This window comes from Gracilinanus agilis, chromosome X, assembly GCF_016433145.1.
Source record: "Gracilinanus agilis isolate LMUSP501 chromosome X, AgileGrace, whole genome shotgun sequence".
NCBI classification, from domain to species: Eukaryota; Metazoa; Chordata; class Mammalia; order Didelphimorphia; family Didelphidae; genus Gracilinanus; species Gracilinanus agilis.
Window position 1 is genome coordinate 42,719,094 of NC_058136.1, and position 24,092 is coordinate 42,743,185.

The 24,092-nt window shown below is 41.3% G+C and overlaps 1 protein-coding gene across 1 annotated transcript; it reads left to right on the top strand.

Moving 5' to 3' along the window:
- The first annotated feature begins 15,679 nt into the window (after nt 1–15,679).
- Nucleotides 15,680–17,653, top strand: LOC123253659 (nuclear RNA export factor 1-like). The gene has a single exon (XM_044682817.1). The coding sequence runs from the start codon at nt 15,680–15,682 to the stop codon at nt 17,651–17,653; it is 1,974 nt and encodes a 657-aa protein (XP_044538752.1).
- Nucleotides 17,654–24,092: the final 6,439 nt, after the last annotated feature.

Below are 24,092 nucleotides of genomic sequence, written 5' to 3' on the forward strand. Positions count from 1 at the left end.
TGTCTTACTTGATGTTAATAATCAGAGGGCCATTGAACAAGTACATTACATGAGTAATTTTATCTGATTTTAACATGTGCACAAGAGATCACTTGTTTGAAGGGTGCCTTTTAAGTCTGCATTTTGCTCAAATGCATGGTTCTTAATGGTTTTTTGGTATTATGGATGCCTTTGGTAGTCTAGTGAAGTCTATAGACCCCTTCTCAAAATCATGTGTTGAATGAAACAAAACACAAAAGATTACAAAGGAAGCAAAGTATATTTTATATATGTGTGTGAGTGTGTGTGTGTGTGTGTGTGTGTGTGTGTGTGTGTGTGTGTGTGTAAAATGCATAACCCCAAGGCTAAAAAGCCCAGGTTTAAAGAGTTAAAAGCTTTTGGGGGAGGACACTATGTCAATCTTCCATTCTCTTTAACTTCACTTAATTGTGTGTCTGTGAGTGCTTGCTGGCAAAAACACTTTCCAGAATCCTGTGGTCACCTTTTTTGATAAGAGTTTTTTATTCTCTCTTTGCCTTTTTGTATTACCTATTTTTCAGCTTACACATTCATTGGCATTTGGACAGGTAAAAGTTGTGACAGCCTAGTATTGCCATCTTACCTTCTTTAGTCGTTTTTTTCTTCCTAATTGGATGTTGAGTTTGATCTTTCCTCTAACTAGTCAATGATCTGCCTGTAGGCAATCAGCTAATTCTAATATGACTCTTACCGCAGTAACTAGTTGTTTCCTGTCCATTAAGAGATATTCATTTCCATGGGGATGGCACACTATATCCAACAAGTCTTGGCCTCTCTTCTTTCTTAAGCGAGAGACTTTTTTTTCCAACCGATGTTTTCACTATTCTCCCCTGCCTACCTTGCATTAAATTAAATAACAACCAGGACCCCCACCACCAAGCATTCATTAACTATGCTAATCAATGAAATTAAAGGAAACTGAAAAGCTGAGGTGTTGGAGGAGAGGGAGAAAGAGGGTATTCAAGTAGGGGCATGGAGACAAAGTCTAGACCAGTGATGGGCAAACTGTGGCCCCCTGAAATGTTCTATCCGGCCCCATGACATTATTCCTAATCTGATGAATACAATGAGTAGGATACAGTAAAAATGAAACTTCGAAAGAGCTGCCTTAGAAACAGACTGACAGATGAGCATTTCCTTTCCTCTGGCCCCTCTTTAAAAAGTTTGACCATCACTGGTCTAGAGAATCAGGAGTGGAGTCCAGTAAGTGACTAAGAAGTGGCTGGCCTGGGCACTTTTCTTAAAATAGTAGTTCTGAGAAGAACTAAATAACCAGAAGAAGGAATCTCAAGGACTAAGTAAGTCCTTTCAGAGAGGGAAAACTGCCATGACCTGGTGGAGAAAAACCAGAAAAGAAACAACTCTACCAAGCTACTAACTCATGGTAGTATTTCCTCTTAAACATACTGCTGGTACTATAAAACGAGATGAATGAATGTCCCACGACATGATGCTTTTTGTTGCCTTGGTATATGCAGTGACACCAATCCTATGAAATTCTTTGCTTTCCTTTTCAAAGAGAATTTGAGAGTCATCCTACCATTTACCTGTAACTTCTCTTTATATTCTGTTTCGATTTATGAGGAGAATATCAAGATTTATGATTTAGATTTTCCAGTTATATGCCCACTTGGTCATTCATCGAGGACCCCACATTTAGAGTCTTAATTGTTATTTCAAAGTTGACAGATGGTCCCCAAATGGTGTATTTCTTAGCACTTTCTGCTCTTTTTTCCATTGCTCTCCCACCATCAGTACAGAAGAGTAAAGGTCAGTTTGTATTTTCTTTGTTTCAGAGGTTGCCATGGCCAAAGAATATATCACCTAGTAGCTATGTTTAGTAGTGTAGGTCAACACAGCTGTCCTTCCTAAACCAATGGTTAGGGAAATCTTGCAAGGTAGGCAGAATATCATAATTAATACTTGCTCCTTTAAAAAACCCAATGCTCCCATATCTCTTATTTTCACATGCCAAAACTTTTGATAGGTACGAAAAAAAGTAAATCATCCTTCTTCTCGTATTCTTGGATTCCCCACTATGAACTCCTGAAGGAGAGAACCACTGATGCCACTGCAGCATAGCCTAATGTCTCTTCACCTTGGCTCTCTCTGTTCCCCAGGCCCATTTTTCATATATACAACTATAAGACTTACTTCCCCTTGCACAGATCTGGTTACGTCACTCTTCTGCTCAAAACATTGCAAGTGTTCCCTATCATCTATAGAATAAACCTCAAGCTTCTTGGTCAGTCCAAAGCCTCATCAAAGCATATATTGGATCTGGGGTCAGAAGACTCCAATTTGAATTACATCTCTGATACTGACTACCCATGGGGCCCAGGGCCTCGATTCCCTCATCTCTGAAGTGAGAGGACTATACTATATGACTTCATAGGCCCTTTTCAACTCTAATTCTCTCATCTTCAAGTAGGCACAGGTCTTTAAGCACTTCAAAGTAGGACAGGTCCTTAAAATACCCCCCAGAATAACCTCCAGACAAGACAGGTTTGATGTGAGCAACTTCACCAGTGACGAGAATTAAGGGAAACTAGATTACTCCTTGTGTCCTGAGCAAATGCTGGGCCTTCCCCACTTTGAGATCTTATGGAAATATCCATCCTGGAACCTGAGCCCCATGAGGGCATGTTATTCCATATTAATACCATCACAACCACCTTTTCCAATTGTGCAAAATTTAGTGGACAAGATAGACAGACTACTAGACAGAAGACAGCTGGATACTATTCAGGAAAAAAGCGTGTGGTTCAGTTGAAGTCTTCGGAGAGTGGTTGTCTTGACTGAATCGATAAATTTGACCCTCTATTTTATAAAACTGCTCAAATTCATTGGCTTTGGTGAATAGATAGTTTCTCTGATCATAGAAAGTACGATGAAGAAACCAAGTCCCTTCTAAAAGTATTTCTGCCACTTTGGTTTCCACCTCATCATTTATCCCAGTGTTTTCTACATAGCGAAACAATATTAAAAATGTCTTACACATATGCAAATGGCTTGACTATGACATAAACTATTTTTTACTAAATAATTTTAATGTATGTCTAATTTGCACGCTACCTGTGGCTTAGAGAAATCCCTGAAAAATTCTCTCAATAACTGAAAAAAAGTTAGCTGCACTGCTATTTATTTATTCCTTGTTTCCGTTAGAATGAATTGCGTAATTTGAACCCTAAATGGTTTAATTCGCTCATGAAAAATGATCATTTTTCCACATTCAATAATTGTGAATGATGAGCAGCCGAGGAGATAGAGCAGAGGAACCCCCCCTCCCCCATGTTAATTCGCAAGCATGCTGATATGCAGTAGAGAAAAGCATGTTGGGAAAGAATTCTGAGAGCAAAGATGAAATGAACTTGAGTCTGTCCCAACCAGGAGAGTTCAATGTTATATAGCCACGTTACTTTTTCTTATGGAGGAAATGTCATTGCCATCTGCATCACTCACTCTCCATCTCTTCGAAGCAGCTGACGTATAGGTTAGGGCACGCACTTACAGAAGCATTTGATTTAGGGGCTTTGAAGAAGTGGACGTGTCAAGGTAATGCATCTGTCTCCTGATGTTGACAGCTGTGTGACACAAAGTACACACTGTGGGGCAAGCTGTGACTGGATCAGAGTAGTGGGAATGCCCAGTCCGAAATGGGGGAGGAGGGGAGTGGGAGAAGAATGATCTAGCAGTAGACTAGAGAAGAGGATCCTTTTTGCATTTCCAAAGTGCAGGAGAAAGTAAAAAAAAACTGAAGAAACTTGTGTATTGATTGTGTTGGCAAACAGTACAGCTATTTTATCCTCACTGGTTATTCTCATGGAGCCTTGGAGGCAGAAAAAAGGAGAAGACAAAGGAAACACACAACAAATAATCAAACAAGAGCGACATGAAAAGTGGTCTGAAATGGGATTCCACATTTCCCTTTTGACCCTGTTTTTACATGACTCGCCCTACCCAACCCCCCCAAATCTCATGGATACTTTTTGGTTCTGGGGACATTTTTGGATGTGCTCTCTCCATTCCACCCTGCCCCCCTCCCCAACTCATTCCTCCTCAGTAAACCTTCCTCTGTAACAAAGGAAAACAAGCAAAACCAACCAACAGCTGTCTGAGAGCGCTACGTGTGACACTTGAAGCTGAAATCTTTTCCTCTCAGATGTGAAATATCACAAGTGAAAAATAGCATCTTAAAGTATACAACCTTAGACCTGCCCAAATCAGAGACTCTTGGTATACTGATGTTACTGGTCCACTAGAAGCAACTAGACTCCGCATGAAAGAAATCAGGCTGTAAGCAGGAAAGGTGTTCGATGGAAGACATCATCTGGGGTACTGATACCATAGCTTTATGACCGTGTTTGCTCGCTGTCATTAAGCATACCATCAGCCTTCTGATCCTGGTAAAAGGGAAAAGGTCTGCTCTTACAACATTCCTTCAGAAGAATGACTATGGATTATACAATTGGGGGGGCCTAGCGGCAAGGCTAGGACTGCCGTCCATTTATCCATCCATTCTTTTTTCCAACGTGGAAAAAATGCCCCCAGTGGTGTCGAGATCAAATAGAATTTTTCATAGCTACTAAACTATGCATAGATATCTTTACAAGCTACAGATTGACTTAGAAAACTACACACCAACATTATCTGTGTTTTATTGCATTTTTAGTTTGTTAAATATTCCCTGATGACACTTTAGTCTGGTTCCCTCAAGAGTATTGAGAGCTACACATCTGACACCTCTGCTCTAAGCCATTCTCTAAGACTTGAAGTTGTAGCAAAGTTTCTGACTTGCCCTGACATTTCCTTACCAGAGAGTTCACCATCCCAGAGAGATCACAGATCTGGTTCCTAACTCATTTATTTTATAGATATATAAATATACTCAGCATTACCTGGTAGTAAAAAAGACACAATCCTGGAATTCAAGATGGCCAACTGCAGCTGTCTTGCTCTCCTGAGCCCCTACCAGCACAATCTTTTGGTACTTACTGACCCAATAGTACTATTTTCATAGGAGCTCACAGACCTGGGGATGTTACGTCATGATTTATTTCCACACTTTGACAAGTTCTTTATGTCTAACAAAGTGGATGCTACTCTACTAGTGCATACTACGACCCATCTACACCTCCTCTTCCTGGCAGATCCTTGCTCCTGTCTCTCCATAAATCCTTCACATTTGCCACATAGGGACAGAGTCTTAAAGCTGAAAGGGCTATGAGAGAATACTTAGCTCAACTCTTTCATTTCATAGATGAGAAAATTGAGGCCCCAGAAAATCAGGTAACTTGCCCAAGATGACACAGGCATTAATTAGGTGACTGACAAGATTTTAAGTCAGATCATTTGACTCCAGATCCAAAGTTCTTTCCATACTGCTATGCAGTCCCGTGATCTGCCCAGCTTATTTTTCTGATCATACTTGTCCTTGATGACATCTTTTATGTCCCTTTTTATGCACAAATCATTATTGATAAGATTCTTCAGGCCTAGAGACGGGAGGTCCTAGGGTCAAATCCGGCCTCAGACACTTCCCAGCTGTGTGACCCTGGGCAAGTCACTTGACCACCATTGCCCACTTCTGCCTTGGAGCCAATACACAGAAGTTAAGGGTGTAAAAATGAAAATTAAAAAAAAAAAGATTCTTTATCCACTTATACCTTCCATGTACTGAAGTCAAACATACATAGACGCACATATACAGGTGTTTATGCACATATATGTATATATGTATATGAATCCAATCAACATTTATTAAGGACCTGCTATGTGCTCCTAGTCTAGTCATTGGCAACCCAAAGACAAAACAATATACCTGCCTCCAAGAAGTGTACATTCCACTAGGGAGAATGTAGCATGTAAACATGATAGATTCTGAGGAGAAACCGAGTCTTAGTAATTGGGAACATGAAAGACTTTCCATACATGGCGGTACCTGAATTGAGTCTTAAAGACAGGGTAAGGCAGGAGTGGATCTCGGGCATAGAGGGCAGCCAGTGATCTCAAAGGGAATGCCACGTTCAGGGAATAGCAGACAGGCCAGATGGCTTCGAACACAGGATGAAGTGAGGGCAACAAGATCCTTAAAGGCTTAAAATATCAAGCTGAGGAATATTTACTTTATTCTAGACCATGAGAGTGGCATAGCCAGCCCTGTATATTCGGAAGATTATTTGGGTATTGCGGTTAATAATATGACATTTTTTTTAAAGATACCTAATTGTTTTCGTGAACATTTCACAGTACCAAAGAAGATTTTTCCCAGCTGTCCCCCTACCACAATTTGCACTACACTCCAGTACGCATTCAGACGGGAATCCATTATCCTTCGCTTCATAAACAAGAAAGGGATGCTACATTATATTACCCAATCAAGCAACAAACAAATGGGGTGTTGAGTCTCTCCGTCAGGCAAGGTAGGTTGCTAGGCACTTTAAGGGGTACAATGAAGTCTTAGCGATGGTCCAAGCTCTCAGAAAATTTGCAATCTAATTAGAGAGATGGAACATATACATCAAAAGGGAAACAATCGAAACCCTTCATAGTGAATATCCCAAAGCACTTCAGCTAGCAAGTGCTATAGGAGATGCTCAGAGAAGAGACAATTTAGTGCGCGCGCAGTCCTTTTAGAGTGGGTCAGGAATAAAAATACCCTCCAGAATAGACAAATTGAAGCTATTACTATGACAAAGGTTTGATAATGTCACAGCTGTTCCGAGCAAAACAATGCTAGCATATTTCTCTGCCCATTTTCATAATAAACCTTGTCTTTTTGTATTGAGTGCTTTCTTTTTTCAGCAACACTAGACTGACATCTAATGCACGTGATATCAATGAAGTCTGAATAATGCACATTGATTGGGTTGTGTGCGTGCTACAAACAAATAGAATGGGGAGCTGGCCTCATTGCCATTATTTCTCTCTTCCCACATATCCGAGCGCCACTGGTTTTATTTGAAAAACAGCTGACTATGTTACAGCAATCTCACCTTCTAGGTGAGCTATGAGTCATTTGGAAGACAATATGGATGCGTACATTTGTCAAACACTGATTCTTAAAAAATGACAAAAATGGATGAGACCAAACTAAATCACACAATTACTCCTAAGTTAGATATCACTTATAGCTCCTCCTCCGATTAAGGAGCTTTAGAAGGATGAGGCTGTTTTGAGTAAACTAAAGAAATGTCTATCACATGAACCTTAGATTATAACTATATTAAGATAATGATTTTAACCCAATTATTTGGCTATTCAACTGGCTCCTGGACATTAGTGGAAGTTCAGTGTCTTTTATGCCTACCTTATAGGATCATAATATTCCCATACCTTCAATAATTCCAACAACGTTTCAGGTGCAAGTCTATTTGTATAGTCCTCCTTCTAATACATTCCCACAATGGCTCTTTTCCTTCAAAATGTTTTTTCTTCAAGTTAGAAGAGGAGAGATCCGATAAGGATAGCACACTTGAGGAAAAGGGGTTGGTAGAAAGGGGAAATGGATTGAGGAGTAAGAAGTACAAAAGTACAGAAGCAATTCACTAAATCTGAGCACCTGTGTGCCTCTAGGGCTGGTCCTAAAGTCCAATCACCTTTGCAAGTGCCTATTAAACTTCCTGAACAGGATGTCCCACTGACACCTAAAATTCATCACATACAAAACTGAACTCATTTTTCTGCCTAAATTCTTCTTTCTTCCTAACTGCCCTGTTTACTGTTGAGGGTACCATCATTCTCCTAGTTACCCAAGTTCACGAAGTAGATGTCATCTTCAATTCCCCACTTAGCCTCCCACCCTCCATCCAATCTGTTGCCAAATCCTGTCAACTGTCACTTTATAACATTTCTTGTATATGTGCCTTCTCTCCCTGGACACCACCACCTTCATCACGCTGGAACAGATCCTTATCACTTCACTCCTGGATTGTTGCCATAGCCTTTCGGTTGCGTTCTTGCGACAAGTCTTCCCACAAGAAAACACAAGTCCATCCTCCACTCAGCTATCAAAATGATCTTCCTAAAGCACTGGTCTGACCATGCATGGCTCTGCACTACTTCCAGGATCAAATATAAAATTCTTTGGTGTTCAGTCTCTTCGTAATGTCCCTTCCTCTCACCTTTCCTATACTTTACTCATCACTCACTCCTCGCATACTCCGTGATCCAGTGACACTGGTCTCCTTGCAGTTTCTTATAACAAGACACTAGTTCTTGACTTGAGGCATTTTCACTGACTGTCCCCCAAGCATGGAATGCTCTCTCTCCTCACCTCCACCTTCTTGCTTTCTGGCTTCTGTTAGTCCTGGCTACCAGGTTCTTTAAGAACCCTTTCCTCTGCTGATTATCACCGGTTTATCCTGTCCAGACCATTTATACTTAGTTCTTTGCAGGTTGTCTCCCCGTTAGACAGTGAGTCCCTTGACAATAGGGACTGTCTTTTGTTTGACTGTGTTTTGTATTTCTACCTCTTAGCATAGTACCTGGTACACAGTAGATGCTTAATAAACGTTTACTGCCTGAATAACTTTGTTGATTTTACACTCATAGAATGTGAGAGCTCAAAAGGACCGTGAACCAGTTAAGATTGTGGACCATTTGTTATAGATAAATTAACCCACTGATAAAGATTTATTAAATACCCAAGAAGTGTCAGGTATTGTGCATGGATAACTAGAGGGAAAAGCAGAATGGCTCAAGAATGACTATTTAGCTGTTTTCAGAGATAGCATCTTCCTGAAATAATCAGAACTTGAGCTATATATGATGGCAAAAAATGGAAATAAATGAAAGTACATCAAAATTGGGGAAGACATCAATATTCCCCATCCTAACCAAATATTTTCTAATCTTTCTTCCCAATTACTGTGTACTCTCTGATTTAAGTTTCCATGTGAAACATCTGTTTGTCATCAGGTAGACAGCCAAAATGGGGCTCTTTACTTAACCTTTCTCTGACTTTTCATAAAGGAATCCTGATAGACAAAGATGATGGAGGCTGTCAGGATGGAGCCTATTTTACGGAAGCTTACAAACTCCTGGGTTGACTTCGGGGCATACCTGAGGAAATACTCTTCAGGACACGTCCATCTTGACTCCTAGAGGCATCTTGCCACATCCAGACACTATTAAGTTAATTGACTGCCAAAAAAAGAGCTTGTTTTGACCATTCTGAAATTCAGCTGTGCTGCTTCACAATCAATTTGGCCAAGACACACTAGGACGTACCAAGAGGGATGAGCTGTTACTAAACAAAGTAACTAGTACACTTGGGGAATTCCTTCTTGAGAACATTAGCCCCAATTTTTTGCATATGTACTCTGCTAGAAAAACAGAGTTTATCAAGTTTTTTTTAAAGTAAGTTTTAGGCATGCTGACATAAGTTACATTTACTTACATAATTTTCCTAATCCCATATATGCAGAGGAAAAGAAACATTTGGGCCTAGAAGGCCCAGAATACCTCCCTACAAACTTGGTGGCTATCGAGACCTACAAACTTAATTTCCCCTCTCCTCCCCACTCCCTACCAGATAGAAAGTACTTAAATCCTGGTAAGAGTTGTTGGAAGTTATGAACAACCACTAGGCAAATTTATTCACATCTGTTTTAACTATTCTTATCAAGCTCCCAGAAGTATTCTAGTCCTTCTTCTTGCATGAAAACCAGGCAAATTGCAGGAGAATATTATTTGGAGAAAAAGAATTTCTTATCAACATTTTGAAGGCACTAAAACAAATATGACAGATCTGGTAGTAACTGATGGTATGTTCAACCATCAGTTACTACTGATGGTATGTAAAATCAGCCATCCAGAATCTTTGTTTCATTCATCCGGAAGTTCAAAGTTCAATTTGATTTATTGGCCATGGAGTTGCCATTTTTAAAAAAATCAAAATCTCTTCATTTTTTCTCCAAACTTTTTCCCCTGGAGTGAATACTCTCAAAGGAGATGACCTCCACACAATTAGGTGCCAAGTTTGAAAACTATTAATTAAGAAACAACAGCAAAAAAACCAAATCTGATTCATTCTAACTTGTTCTGGAGAGTTTTCTAGAGAAATAGAGACTGATGCTGTGAGAGTGATGATCCTTCTAGCTGAAGAGCATGGAATGATGAGGAAAAATGAAGGGGGGAAATATTCTGTTGAATGCAATCTAAGCAGGAAACTAAAAATCTTAGTCAGATAAGTGTCAGTTATTTTTGTAAATCTTTCTGTGTCAAAAGATTAATTTGGAAGAATGTTTTACAAGAGTGCATATATAAAATCTATATCGGATTGCTCACCATCACAGGGAAGGGAGAAAGAGGGTAGGAGGGAGGAGAGACTTTGAAACTCCAAAAAAAATGTTAAACATGAATTTTAAAAGTGGTTTTTACATATAATTGGGGGAAAAATGAAATATTCTTAAAACAAATAAATAGAAATGTAAAAAAAAGCATCTTTCTGTGTTAATAGAATCGAATAAGCTTTAGAAACTGGGACTGAGGACTGATAACCAATAAAAATAATAACAATAGCTAATATTTGTATAGTACAATGTGCCAGATATGATGCTAAGAACTTTATGATTATTATTCAGTCCTCACGATAACTCTGGAAGGTAAGTGCTATTAACTGTCCCATTTTACAAATGAGGAAACTGAGGAAAGGAAAAAATTAAGTGAGTTACTCAGTTCACATAGCCAGTAAGCAACAGGCTGTATTTGAATTTGAGTCTTGTTGATTTTATGCCAGGTGCTATCTATATCCACTGGGCCCTCTAGCTGCCCCCTTGCCTAATTTAAAAGGGAAATAGCACATTGTAACCAATTTGCCTCATACAGTCCAAGCTTCTGACCAGGCACTTTGGCTCAAAAACCTCAAAACAAACCTCCTTACCTTCATGTCACAGGAACCTGTGCTCACTTTGCTTGGCAGAAACCAACAGCATGATCTGGAAAAAAAAAAAGGAAGCAATTAAACACCAGGAATTAACAAAGCCCTTATCAATGTTGAATGACTAGGATCCATCCTTAGTTGTTTTGCTGTATTTTGAATTGTGATTTGTCAGTCAAAAGGAATGTACTTTTTGTCCCACAGTTTTGCATCTAGATTTTGATGGAATCCCTAAATGATGTACACTTCAGTCTTAGCACATCCGCACAGAGCATTCTAATTGGTTTTGCTCATTTTGCCATTCCAGTTCATCCCGAAGGGCATATTTCCCCATTTTAAATCACACTCAAATCTAGTGGGTATTAAATGAAGGGAGCAACGCTCAGATGTGGGTAGCCACTTAACAACTTAATTTTTGTTGTTGTTGTTGCTTTTCGATGGGAAATTTATGAGATCAAATATAACCACTGATGGTTCCTGGGAAAATATGTGTATTATTTCCATGATTGATTTTTTAGCTTTGTATATGTCATCATCACATTATCATTACTAGGTGAAATGACTAAGAAAAGATGCTTAGCTGATCTCCCTAACAGAGAGGGGGAAAGGAAAAGACATTTTCAAAGGGAGTTAGCATTCCCAAACAAGGCCCTCCCAAAGTATTCCTCAGGCTAAACAGGCTTTTGTCTCACTGGCTATTTTTTAAGGCTTTCCTTCCTTTCCCCAATGGGGCTCCTAACTTAGTCACAATGGAGTTAAGTTCCTGAAAATGCAGGGGTACACAAATGCCCCAAATCTACTACTTACAATGACAGTAAAACACTTTGACTAAGAATACAGCTAGCTAAGAATAAAACCTTGGGCTTTAAAGTTTATGGATCCCATTGACAAATAAAGTAAAAAGATTAGCTCAGATAATGGCAGGCTGGGCCTTTGGAAAGGAGAAAATATGTTCTATAAAGGTTTGAAAGGGGTCCCCAATTGAATTAACCTTTCCTACTATCTACTGCCTTGGCAATAAAATAAACATCATTGGCGGCTTTGGAGGGAGAAACATCTAGAGAGTCTGGAACCCAAATGACTATATCCCAAAGCGAACCTTAAGGATTTCTTTAACTTGATAACTGTGCACACCAAGTCCTCTGGTGAACACCGAGTCTGCCTCGCCTGGCATCTTACCCTCCTTTGTGCCCTTGGCAGTCTGGTAAAGTCTACAGACCCCTTGTCAGAATAATGTTTTAAAATGCATACAACAAAATACTGAGGAATACTAAGGACAACGATTATATTAAGATAATTCTTAAAACATCCAAACGAGAGTTCTTAGAGCTCAGATTAAGAACTCCAACCCTACCTTGTATCACAAAACAACAAACAATTGGATAAGCAGGCAAAATAAGAAGAAAGCCCAAATGGACAGAGCACTTATACTCTGTGCCAAGCACCGAGCTTGAGAAATTTTATCCCATTGGATCTTCACAACATAACAATCTTATGAAGTAGGTGCTATTATTATCCTCCCATTTTCCAGATGACAAACTAAGGTTGAGAGGAATCAAATGACTTGCTAATCAATGTCTGGGGCTGAATTTAAACTCAGGTCTTCTGGCCTCCAGGCTCCATCTTCTCTATCAACTGTGCCACCTTCTGGGCCCAGGCTTTGGCTAACAATTTAAAGATTCTATTTTCTTTTCCTGTAGTATTGCTCTTTCATTGCAGAATTGTCTGTTAGCAACACAGCCATGAGTCTCCGGAACTGCAAATGTTATTTGAAATTTATTTAAGAAACATCTTTGAAAGCAAACAAATAGGTCTGTGACATAAGCAGGGGTATGTTCCACTCAAGAGAAGCCAATATGTCCAGGGGCCTAGCGAATGCACTTTAGCATCCAGTTCCCACTTATGTTATTTTTATCACCACGGACGAGGATTGTTATTGATGATGGTAAACATTTATTGAGCGCCTATGTATGAGAGTACTGTGCTAGATCTTGGGGCTACATTAAAGGTTACAATGTGTGGCCTCTGTTTTGGAGGGTCTTGTCATTTATCTGAGGAAACAGGACGTGGTAATAAGAAAATTAACAAAATAAGGTCACATATTCTAAGGACCAAATTAATTAAGTGAAGTACTGGACTTGGAGTCAGGAAGACCCGAGTGCAAATTCAGACTCCTTTCTAGTTGTGTGACCCTGGGCAAGTCACGTAACCCTGTTTACCTCCATTTCCTCACGAGTTAAAAAAGGAAATGGCATACTTCTCCAAAACCCCAAACGGGGCCATAGAGAGTCAGACGTATTCGGTAGAACAACAACAAAATCCAGTGTTACTCTGAGGATTACAGAGAGATTATATGTAAAGTGCTTTATAGACCTGAGAGTGCTTTAGAAAGTCTAGAGTCAACTATTATCATATTAATATTCCAATTCTTCAGAAATATAGCAGAGGTGAGGAGGAGTAGATCATGCCTCAGTTGCCAGACATATAGCTGAAACTGGGCCAGCCCTTGAAGGTCTTCCAGCTGCATGGGACCTCCAGTATTATACAGGTTCCTTGAAGCCAGGGACTGTTTGGCCTTTCATCTTTGCTTCTCCAGCACTGAATGTAGCCCCTTGTGCATAGTAGGTGCTTATTAAATGCTCACATGACTGTCACGTATTCAAATTATCTCCGTAATACCTTGCAAACAATAACATAACATACTAGGAAATAACAGCTCCTCTTTATAGAGAACTTAAGGATTTATAAAGGGCTTTACAAGCATTATTCCATCTGAGTCTCCCCACAACCTTTGAGGTAGGCTCTACTACTATACTCATTTTACAAATGAGAAAATGGAGGCATGTGGAGATAAGTGATTTGGCTCTCACAATAAATGTGAGCTTTGAACCAAGGTCTTCCTGCCTCCTACTCCAGCACTGTCCCCATACTGAAAAACGAGGGATAAAAGCAAGACAGTGTAATGCTAAATTCCTTGATGAGCTCTTTCTTGCTCCCTTGCTATGAAAGAGGAATCAAGTACTGGAGCTCGCCTTTGTGTAGCCCGCCGTCATCTCAAAGTTTTTCAGCATGCTGGAATTATCATGCGATTCATCATAACAGAGGTGGATGAGAAGGAAATCTTACTTTTAGGGGAGTCTGTTTTCTCAAATCTGTATCTCTCCATTATGATCTCTCATACAAATAGGCAGAGTTCAGTGGGCTAAAAAAGCAAGATGTGGCAAGCAAACGTATACTTTAAATGTCCTCGAAATTGTAGAGAGGTTCTAGAATTGAGCATCCTTCCAAAAAAGAGGCCTACGGCTCCATACCAGAGCATCCAACCTGCACGGTAGTCATTTCTTGAGTGTTAAGAGCTAGCCCATTTTTGAGAAGAAACATATTTCATAAGTATTATAGGTGGCCTGGTATACGAATTTCTGATTTGGGTAGTGGAATAGTTAACAAGAATAAATGGACCCAACTCTTCTAGGAGCAAAGAGAATCAGATAAAAGACCAAAAAAAGCTCTAATCTCAATGATTTTTAGAATCAATAACATTCATAAAGATAAAAGAAAAGATAGCAGCTCACAAATAGGTTTCTGTGTTTACTTAACAACCAAACAAATATTTTCTAAAGGTTTGAGAATTTTCCATACCATCTTGATACAATTGAATGGAAGACCCATTTTAGCCTAATGAGCATTATGATTAAATCATTTACTCACAGATCAAAGGAGATTTTAATTATGTAAACGAGTTGCTCAGAAACATAAAATGTTCCATTAAGCTTGACAATGAATACATACAATATTTATGAGTTCGGATTTTTTCCTTGTTAAAAATTGATTGTTACCATTTTCAAAGTTTCCTTGGATGCACTGATTGAGAAGGGGGAAACTATTTTTGAGCCATAAAACTAACGGGCACGGTAAAGATTTTATTGCCTTTTTCTCTTCCTCTTATTTTAGTTTGGGGTGCTCCAAGAGCCTTGTTACCAGATGTTCAGTCTGAGTGTACAAATATTTAGTTATTTCCCAGCATGAGCATACCACATTGCTTTGCATGCTGTGGAGGGCTCAGAATGAAAGTGGAACAAATGTGATTTTGAAAAAAAAATTAAATAAAAACACACCACGATTAGATAGCTAGCCAATAAGAAGCCAAAAAAGGGCAATCCGAGCAACCCAAAGAGGCGGGAACTGGAAATGAAGCCGAGGTTGGCCAGGCGGGACCTAGAAAAAGAGATCTGCTACTTGGAATAGCGGCCGGGAGTGAGTTCAAGTCCAACGGCGGGTCATTGTGACTTCAAGATCACCGATTTTATTTATTTCAGTCTTCCCCTGTGAAAGGTAACTCTAAGAGGAGTTGCTGATCTCAATCTGTGCACAGCAGAAGCTTCATTTTGGGAAAAAAATGTAAAAAAAAAAAAAGTCACCCCACCCCCACAGGCCCATGAACCCTTCCCCCCTTCTTACGAAATAATACAGGAGGCGGTCCCTCCCACTTCCAGCCCTGACTCAATAAAGCACTACGTAGTCTACTCTACGGAACCTATAAAAGGTTGCCTGGGAGCTAGAGGCAACAGTTTCAACACTATACGACCCCTGGCTGGCTGGGGCACGGAGGGGCTGGCTCTGCGGCCTGGGGTACGGGCGCAGGCGCAGAGTAGACGCAGAGCAGGCGCAGACCTTGGACTCCAAAGGTGTAAGGTGGAACTGTGGCTCCCGCTCCCCAGGCTCAAAGGTAGAGCAGGTTGAGACGAGTTCCATTCGATCTGGTGGACAATCTGCTTGACCATGGCTGACCACGGCAAACCCGAAGGCAAGTCTAGAGGCAAGTCCGAAAACAAATCTTATCTTGAGCGGGGGGCGGGAGGTAGCAGCTGCAGTGAAAACAGTAGCACCCTAAGACAAAAGAAAAGCCGGGGGGGCTCCTTGCGTCGGAAATACCACTCCGAGTCCAAGTCCAGCTCCGGGAGCCGAGGCTATAGCCAGGGCCCAGTGCGCTCTGTCCGGGAAGACCGAGACGATCCCTTTGAGGGCCAAGAGGCTTCCAGAGCCAGGTATTCCCCACACAGCTCCCGAGTGGAGAGGGGAAAATGGTGGGAGCGGGGCGGAAGCCGAATCCACGCCGCCTTGAAGCGGCGAGAACGAGAAAAAGAGAGAGAGAGGCGTTCTCTAGAGAGAGGCGCGGCTACCTCCAACCAGAATCCACCTTCGAAACAGTGGTTCAAGGTCACAATTCCCAATGGGCGAAATTACGATAAAACCTGGCTTTTGAGTGCACTTCGGGGAAAATGCAGTGCTGCCCTCAATCCCGTTGAGTTTCACTACGAGGATAAAAAGGCCCACTTCTTTGTGGAGGACCCGCACACTGCCTCTGCCCTGAAAGCCGCCGATCACAATATTGTAGATTGTGATAGCCACCGAATCTCTATCGTAGTCAGTACATCGAGCCCACCGTATTCGGTGCAGAACGAACTGAAGCCCGAACAGCTAGAGCAGCTGAAGTTTGTCATGAGCAAGAGGTACGACAGCGTTCAGAAGTCCCTTAACCTAAAGGGCCTTCGCTCGGACCCGGACCTCATGACTCAGTGTATTGATATAGTTTTGAATCGTAAAAATTACATGACCGCATCGGTCCAAATCATCGGGGAAAATATCCCGCAACTCCTTTCGCTGAACCTGAGTAACAACCGAATTTACAAACTAGATGACTTTGCCGAGATAGTGCACAAAGCGCCCAACCTCAGAAGCCTCAACCTTTCGTGCAATGAACTGAAGTCAGAACGGGAGCTGGATAAGGTGAAGGAGTTAAAGCTGGGGGAACTGTGGCTGGTGGGAAATCCCCTGTGCAAGGTCTTCCGAAACCGCGCCTCCTACCTTACTGCCATCCGGGAACGGTTTCCCACGTTGCTCAGGCTAGATGGCCATGACCTGCCACCGCCGGTCGCTGCCGTCAGCGTAGAAACACCTACGCCCGTTGCCTTCGACGTTGAGAAGCCCACTATGCTACCAAGCTGCAAGGGCAGCTACTTTGGATCCGAGACCATGAAGGGCATGGTCACGTATTTCCTACAACAGTATTTCTCAGTGTATGACAGTGGAGACAGGCAGGGGCTGCTGGATGCCTACCACGAGGGAGCTTGCTGTTCTTTAAGTATTTCTGCCAACATACAAAATCCATCTCAGTATAATATGAGTAAATATGTGAAAGACAACAGGAATGTGAAAAAAGTCAAAGACTCGGGCCTGCGGTTCCACCTTCTAAAACACTCCCGCCTTGCCGTTATCACCTTCATCAACGAACTGCCAAAGACCCAGCATGATATGAATTCCTTCGTGGTAGATGTTTGTGCCCAGACAGAGACATTGCTATGCTTTTCCGTAAACGGAGTCTTTAAGGAAGTAGAAGAAAAATCGAATACCATCAGAGCTTTCACAAGAGTCTTTATTGCTGTCCCCTCAAATAATGCTACCAGGATGTGTATGGTGAACGATGAGCTGTTTGTAAGGAATGCCAATCCTGAAGAGATCCGCCGGGCTTTCGCCGCAGTACCAGCTCCACTCACGTCGTTCTCTACTTCCATGGTCAACATTTTCCAAGAACAACAAGTCATAATACAATCGTTTTCTACTCAATCTGGAATGAATCTGGAATGGTCCAAGAAATGCCTACAGGACAATAACTGGGACTTTCCTCGAGCCGCACAGATCTTTACGCAGCTCAAGGTGGAAGGCAAGATTCCTGCAGTGGCATTTCAGAAGTGATCCAACCACCCATCGTTTGAATATCACCATCTTTGTCCTGGGGCTGGCTTGATGACTGTGACTGTGATTACGAGAAAGACTAAGCCCCAAGGACTCCCCTTTCCCCTTGTTAAGACAACAAACTGTTAAGTGACGTTTCAGCTGGTTAATGAAGTTTCTACCTACTACCAACATTTGTATCTTCTGAAAGTTAAAGATTCATCTCTAGGACTGGTACAAAGGCCCCTTCGGATGCATGTTCTTATTCCACCTCTCTTAACATAAAAAAGTAAAGTTCCATGTTTTGTTGCCTCCAGACTAATGTTATTTACCTACTTTTGGGGCTCTCTCTATTTTCTCTCCAATCCATAATATTGATACTGCGGGAGAATGGAGAATTGAATTGATAATTCATGTCTGAAATGATGAAGTGGTGCGAGCAGGCCCACTTCTTGAGGTATCTGCTGGAAAAAGACCATGGGGGGGGGGGACGAGGTATGGGGGGAAACTGGCACAGGAAGTATAGAGCCAAGTGGCAAAAGGGAGTTGAGGGATAGGGTGTTGAAGAGACGCCCTGGGCTGGCCAGCTGTTGAGAAAAGGATGGGAAAGGGGAGAGGCGGAGAGTATCACTCATGTGACCAGGGGCCAGAGTTGAGAGTACTCAATTGCCTGATCCCAGATAGAGTTGGAAGAGGGCTGGGGGAGGGGGGTGGAATTGAGGTTTTTTGAGGGGAACAGACTAATTCTGATCCGTGCTGCCATGCGGTCAGTTCATTTATGTTTCCAAATATCTCCGAGTTGTCAATACAACTTTAAGGTTAACGTGTTTACATCATCTCATGCATGATTCGAGTGCTGCCAGGCTCACTGCAGATAGCAAGAACTTTTCTGAGAGTTACATATCATGGGACCAAAAGACCCTGTCAGCGAAATCTGACTTAGAACATATCACTAAGAGGTGATTTTGGGTTAGTATATGATAAAGTTTGTAAATTGCCCCTAGGTTCCTCTTTATGATCTTACTTCCTATACTGACTAGAAGGGGAGGAGGGGGAGCAGGGACAGGAGAACTGGAACAAGATACACTTTTTTTAAAAAACCCTCACCTTCTGTCTTGGAGTCAATACTGTGTATTGGCTCCAAGGTAGAAACGTGGTAAAGGCTGGGCAATGGGGGTCAAGTGACTTGCCCAGGGTCACACAGCTAGGAAGTGTCTAAGGTCAGATTTGAACCTAGGACCTCCCATCTCTAGGCCTGCCTCTCAATCCACTGAGCCACCCAGCTTGCCCCGACATGATACAATTTTGACTGGAGCATCCAGGTGGCTCAGTGGAAAGTACATGAGGCCTGGAGTCAGGAGGACCTGGGTTGAAATCTGGCTTCAGGCTCTTCTAGCTGTGTGACCCTGGGCAAGTCATTTAACTCCAACTGCCTTTTTATCTTAGAGTTGTTGTTAGTATAAAAGGTAAAGGTTTTTTTTTTAATACATACAATTTTAACATAAGATAAGTCTGCCTCAATGTCAGGGTCTTGTCATCTTAGGTAACCCATAAGATCTTTCAGCCTTCTAGTATTTATCCAAAACCTTATTTGAAGTCATTTCATTTTACCATCCTTTTCCCTAATGGTTTTGGCTCCTTGATCCTACTTCTTTAATTCCCAAAGTTTGTTTGTGGTATATTGATCAATCAGAGCTAGAAAAAATCCATTATGAAGAATTATGGGGTATGTAAAGAATGTCCAAAAAACTAATGGGAATAAGAGGCTGATAAATTCTATAGTTTCTTCCCATCAGAAATTTTATCAAGAAAACAAATTGGGGAAATAAAAGTCTGCTAACACCAATTTCTGAGAAAACCAAGAGATAGTTTAAGAAAATAGATCACTATTTAAGTCTCAAGGCTAGCTAAATGTCTTGGTACAATGTTTGGAAGAGGCAAGAATCTAGGAGGAGAAATAATGAGTTCTGTTTTGGACATGTTGAGTTTTCTATGTTTCTGGGACATTCCTTTTGAAATATCTTAACAGGAAATTGGTGGTATATGACTGAAACACTGGGGGAGATTGGAGAGTGATCAACAGAGGTGATAATTATACCCATGGGAACTGATGAAGTCCTCATGAGAGAAAGGGAGAATATATACAGAGAAAGTCTATAGCAGAGCCCTAGGGAATGCTCAAGAGTTAGGGTGCTTGAAATGGATGATGAGATAGCAAAGGAGATGGAGAAGAAGTGGCTAAACATGTAGGAAGAAAAACAGAAGAGAGAGTATTGTCACAAAAACCCAGTCAGATTATCTAGAAAAAGAGGAAAGTCAAACTGTCAAATGCAACAAGGAGGTTAATTGGGATGAGGAATGAAATAAAAAAGACTATCAGATTTGGCAGTGGAAATGCCTACACTAGGTGGTACTGTCTCGCAAGGGTGGCTATACAGGTGAGAATGTATCCCTCACCTTTGGAACTGGGGGTTTTGTCACCCCACCCAAATTACCCCTTTCTTCTGTCACCTTGTGGCCCAGGGTGCCTGATCTTCCCTCTATTCTGTCCCCCATTCTGGAGGTCAGAAGCTGCACTGAGGCACCTGTTTGTTTTACATCAGTGATTCCCAAAGTGGGTGCTGCAGCGATCCAGGGGGGGCGTGGTGATGGCCACAGGTGCATTTGGGGGTGGTGAATAACTGTAAGGGGGTGGTGATGGTATGTGACAGGGGATGCTAAGTAATATTTTTTTCTGGAAAGGGGGCAGTAGGCCAAAAAAAGTTTGGGAACCACTGATCTACATCTACATATTGTCTTACTTACTCCAGACTCAGTATCCTAATGGTAAATGATTTCAACTCACATGGTTCATCCATCTGTGGTATTTAGGGACTCTCGAGTTATCAATTAGAAGATTAAATCATAGGATTCTCTGAGAATTACAACTTGGAGCACCCAAAGAGAGGGTGAAACCCTAATACACCTTTTCATTATGCACTTGAGAAATCCAATGTAGACCAATAGGTCTTCTGACTTTAGACACAGGTTATTAGTAATGTTAATACTGGCATTTTATTTCTCCGTGGCATTCAGTTTTGGAGGCATATTTTTTAAAAAGAAACACTAGTTTAAAATATGTCTAAAGGTGAGATTTAATTATTTAATTTACTTTAGCAAGAAAAAATTGCTAAAGAAACAAAGCATCACTAACCTTTATTATTTCATCCGTTAATTTTTAACTCTGTACCTGTTAACTTCTGAAATGAAAGTTAAATATTTATGCTTTGACTCCCTCTAATTTTAACAACTCTAAAACTAAATCAAAATTCTTTCTATATTTCATAAGCCTACCAACTAAAATAGATAACAATGTTCATAATTCAAAACATACATGCAAAATATTTCTACCCAATGCATAATGAAGGGATTTTATTCACTTTGCACATTCTCTGTTAGCCTTATCTCTGCCTTGATGATCAGTAATGAAGTCAAATTGTCACCATAATCCTACTATGCTTTGAGAACTGTTTCTGGTTGGCTGTAACAGAGATAGGTTAAAAACCACTGTAGAATGGTGGCTCTATTCATTCTGTAGAGTGGCACCAGCTTCCTTTTGTCAAATAGTCAAATACAGGAATTTTGTGTGTTTACCTTTTGAGATCAGTTAGTCTGACTTCCAGAAATAAATTGTATGGAAAGAATATTGGCCTTGAGGACCGGAAGTCCTAAGTTCAAATTCAAGCCTCTGACATAGCTGGGCCATAGGGCACTGGACAGAGGGACTTTGCTTATACTTGACAAGTCGTTTTATGAAACCCCCAAATTTACTTTTGTCCTATGGGAACTTGCCTTCAAGGAATGCCCAAACTGACCCTTGTCCCAGACTGAACATAAGCCATTAAGCACCCTGAAAGGAATGATAGATACTCAAACCTTAAGTACTCCTTCGGCTTAGAAGTTTCTTCTATTGTATCTAGGCTTCTCTCTGGGACTCCAGCCCCTGGCTGGATCCCTCCTTTCTTAGCCTCCATGTAAGCCAATCAGTTCTCTTTCCTTTTCCTAATTCCCCAAAGTGTATATCCAGCCCCAAATTTTTGTCGGAATTTCTCATGATGCACATTCCCAGAGATACTGTTCTCAGTCTCAGATCTTAGTTGGACATGGCAGTATTGGTTTGTGTTGTGCACATGACTCTCCGGTGACCATAAAGACCTTATCTCACTTGTCCTGATTTAAGACATGTTCTTTTTAACTACTTTAGTAGTTCTGTGTTTTTCCAGTTTGGCATATTTGGAGGTCCCACAGAGATCCAAAAGTTGTTGCTCCCTGAGCTACCTGCTAAAATGATCCAAGACATGTGGTACCTGCAGGAACCCATTGAGCTCCAGTCCAGACTCAGCTTGGCAGGTTGCCTGGGTCAATGAAACTCTAGACAACGAATATGTGTATTTGGGAGACCAAACCACCCTTTAATCAGGAGTTTGTTGAATTATGGGCAATCACAGATCTGTGCCTGCCACAGCAAATCCCCTGGAGGGAACTACTGCTACATATATGTCCATAAATTATGGACCAGGTACCTGTAGGTATTTAGATAAGTGGAAAATGTTAACTAAATCTGATCCCAAGAATGGATGGCCAAAATGGGGCTCTTTTGATGGCAAAAAAGATTATCTTCTTGCAGTCCATCCTAAGCTCTGCAGGTCCTATGATTGAGGACACTGAATGGGAAGCCTTCAACCAATGGCTCCTTGAGGTGACCAGACCAGGAAACGATCAAAGTGAGACCAATTCTTGGGTCTAGAGAAAGGTAAGAGCATGAAAAGGTAAGTAAAGATCTGTTCAAGTGAAGTCAGATTGCTAAATTACAGAAAGAAGTAGATGAACTTAAAGAGGTCTTAAAGAACTCTTGGAAAATGCTACCCCTTCCTAAGAGTCCACCTAAACCTCCCAGTTCACCTTATGTCCCATTCCTCAGTTTCCTTTTAAGGTCAAGGGAAAGGAAAGGCACCAAAGCACTTCAGGCACCTTTTACTCCCTTTTACTCCTTGTATCAAGGCTGAACTCACAGTTATGGCTAAGGAATTTCCAAAGGCTAGAATTTGCTACGGAATTTGCTAGAGAACTTGGGGTCACTCTTTCTACCTACCAACCTGGCCTCTCTGATCATTATCAGCTAGCCCAAGTGAGGCTCATTGGTTTCAAACAGCCCAATGGGACAATCCTCTTGAGCACATAAGACATTTATTGGCTGGAAAGGATGGGCCTGAAACACACCTCCAAAAAGCCCAGATGGATGGGGAAGCTATTCCCAAGACTTTCCCTAAGTCTGTGAACTGGGAAAAAATTTAGTCTTGCACTCAAAATATAGGAGAGCCTGTTTTTTATTTTTACAACCGGTTTTTGACTACCTTTAAAACAAATTCCTTTCTCTTACCCAATAGCCCTGCTGTATTAGTTGCCTTTAATTCTTTCTTTTTGGCAGAACTAACTAAATACCTTGTGAACCTTATTAAGAGAGGGAAAGTAGATTGGAATATAACACCCACTTCTGACTTGATTTATTTAGCCACTAAAGGCCAACAAACTCTAGTGGAGGAGAAAGAGAAAGAGACTAAAGAAGAAAATCAGAAGAACCAGATATTGAACCTGCAGCTGTAACAACTGAAGCAAAGGCAAAAAGAGCCTTCTTCATTTTGTTTCTAGACTTTCTCTTTCCAGGTATTCAGCTCAGATGCTATGGGATGAATAGTGTCATTACTGCCACAGTTCAGTCATCTAAAGACAGACTGCAACCAGCCCCAATGTAAGTTAAAGTGTTACCAAGGGAAGTTTCAACTCTCCTTAGAAGGGCCCTCTTCCAAGAAACCTAACTGGGCTGCCTCGCAGTGATGGAGCTCTGAGGATATTAAGGGTTAGGTTTTTTCCTGTGGTGGCAACATCCCCAGTGGGAATCAGCCACATTGTGGTTGTTTCTCATCCCATTGAGATTCTCATAGAAACTGGCAACACAATGTCTCTTAAATCCCAGTGCTTTTCCTAACCGCCTTCCTTGAAGGGATAAACAGGTTTCAATAGGGGGGGATCATAAATCATGTACAGTATATTTATGTGTCACAAGCCCTTCCCCTTATCCTAGGGCAGTAACGGGCAAACTATGGCCTGCAGGCCAGATGTGGCCCCCTGAAATGTTATATCCTGCTGCGTGACATTATTCCTAATCTGACGAATACAACGAGTAGGATACAACGAAACTTTGAAAGAGTTGCCTTAGAAACAGACTGACAGATGAGCATTTCCTTTCCTTTGGCCCCCTCTTTAGAAAGTTTGCCCATCACTGGTCTAGGGGATATGGTGGGGACCCAGCCTTTTCTTCTTTCCCTAGATGCTCCACTCCACCTTCTAGGTTGAGATTTTCTTGAGAGATATAGAGCTGTAATTGAATTCTCTCCCCAGAATGATATTTGGCTTTCTCTTT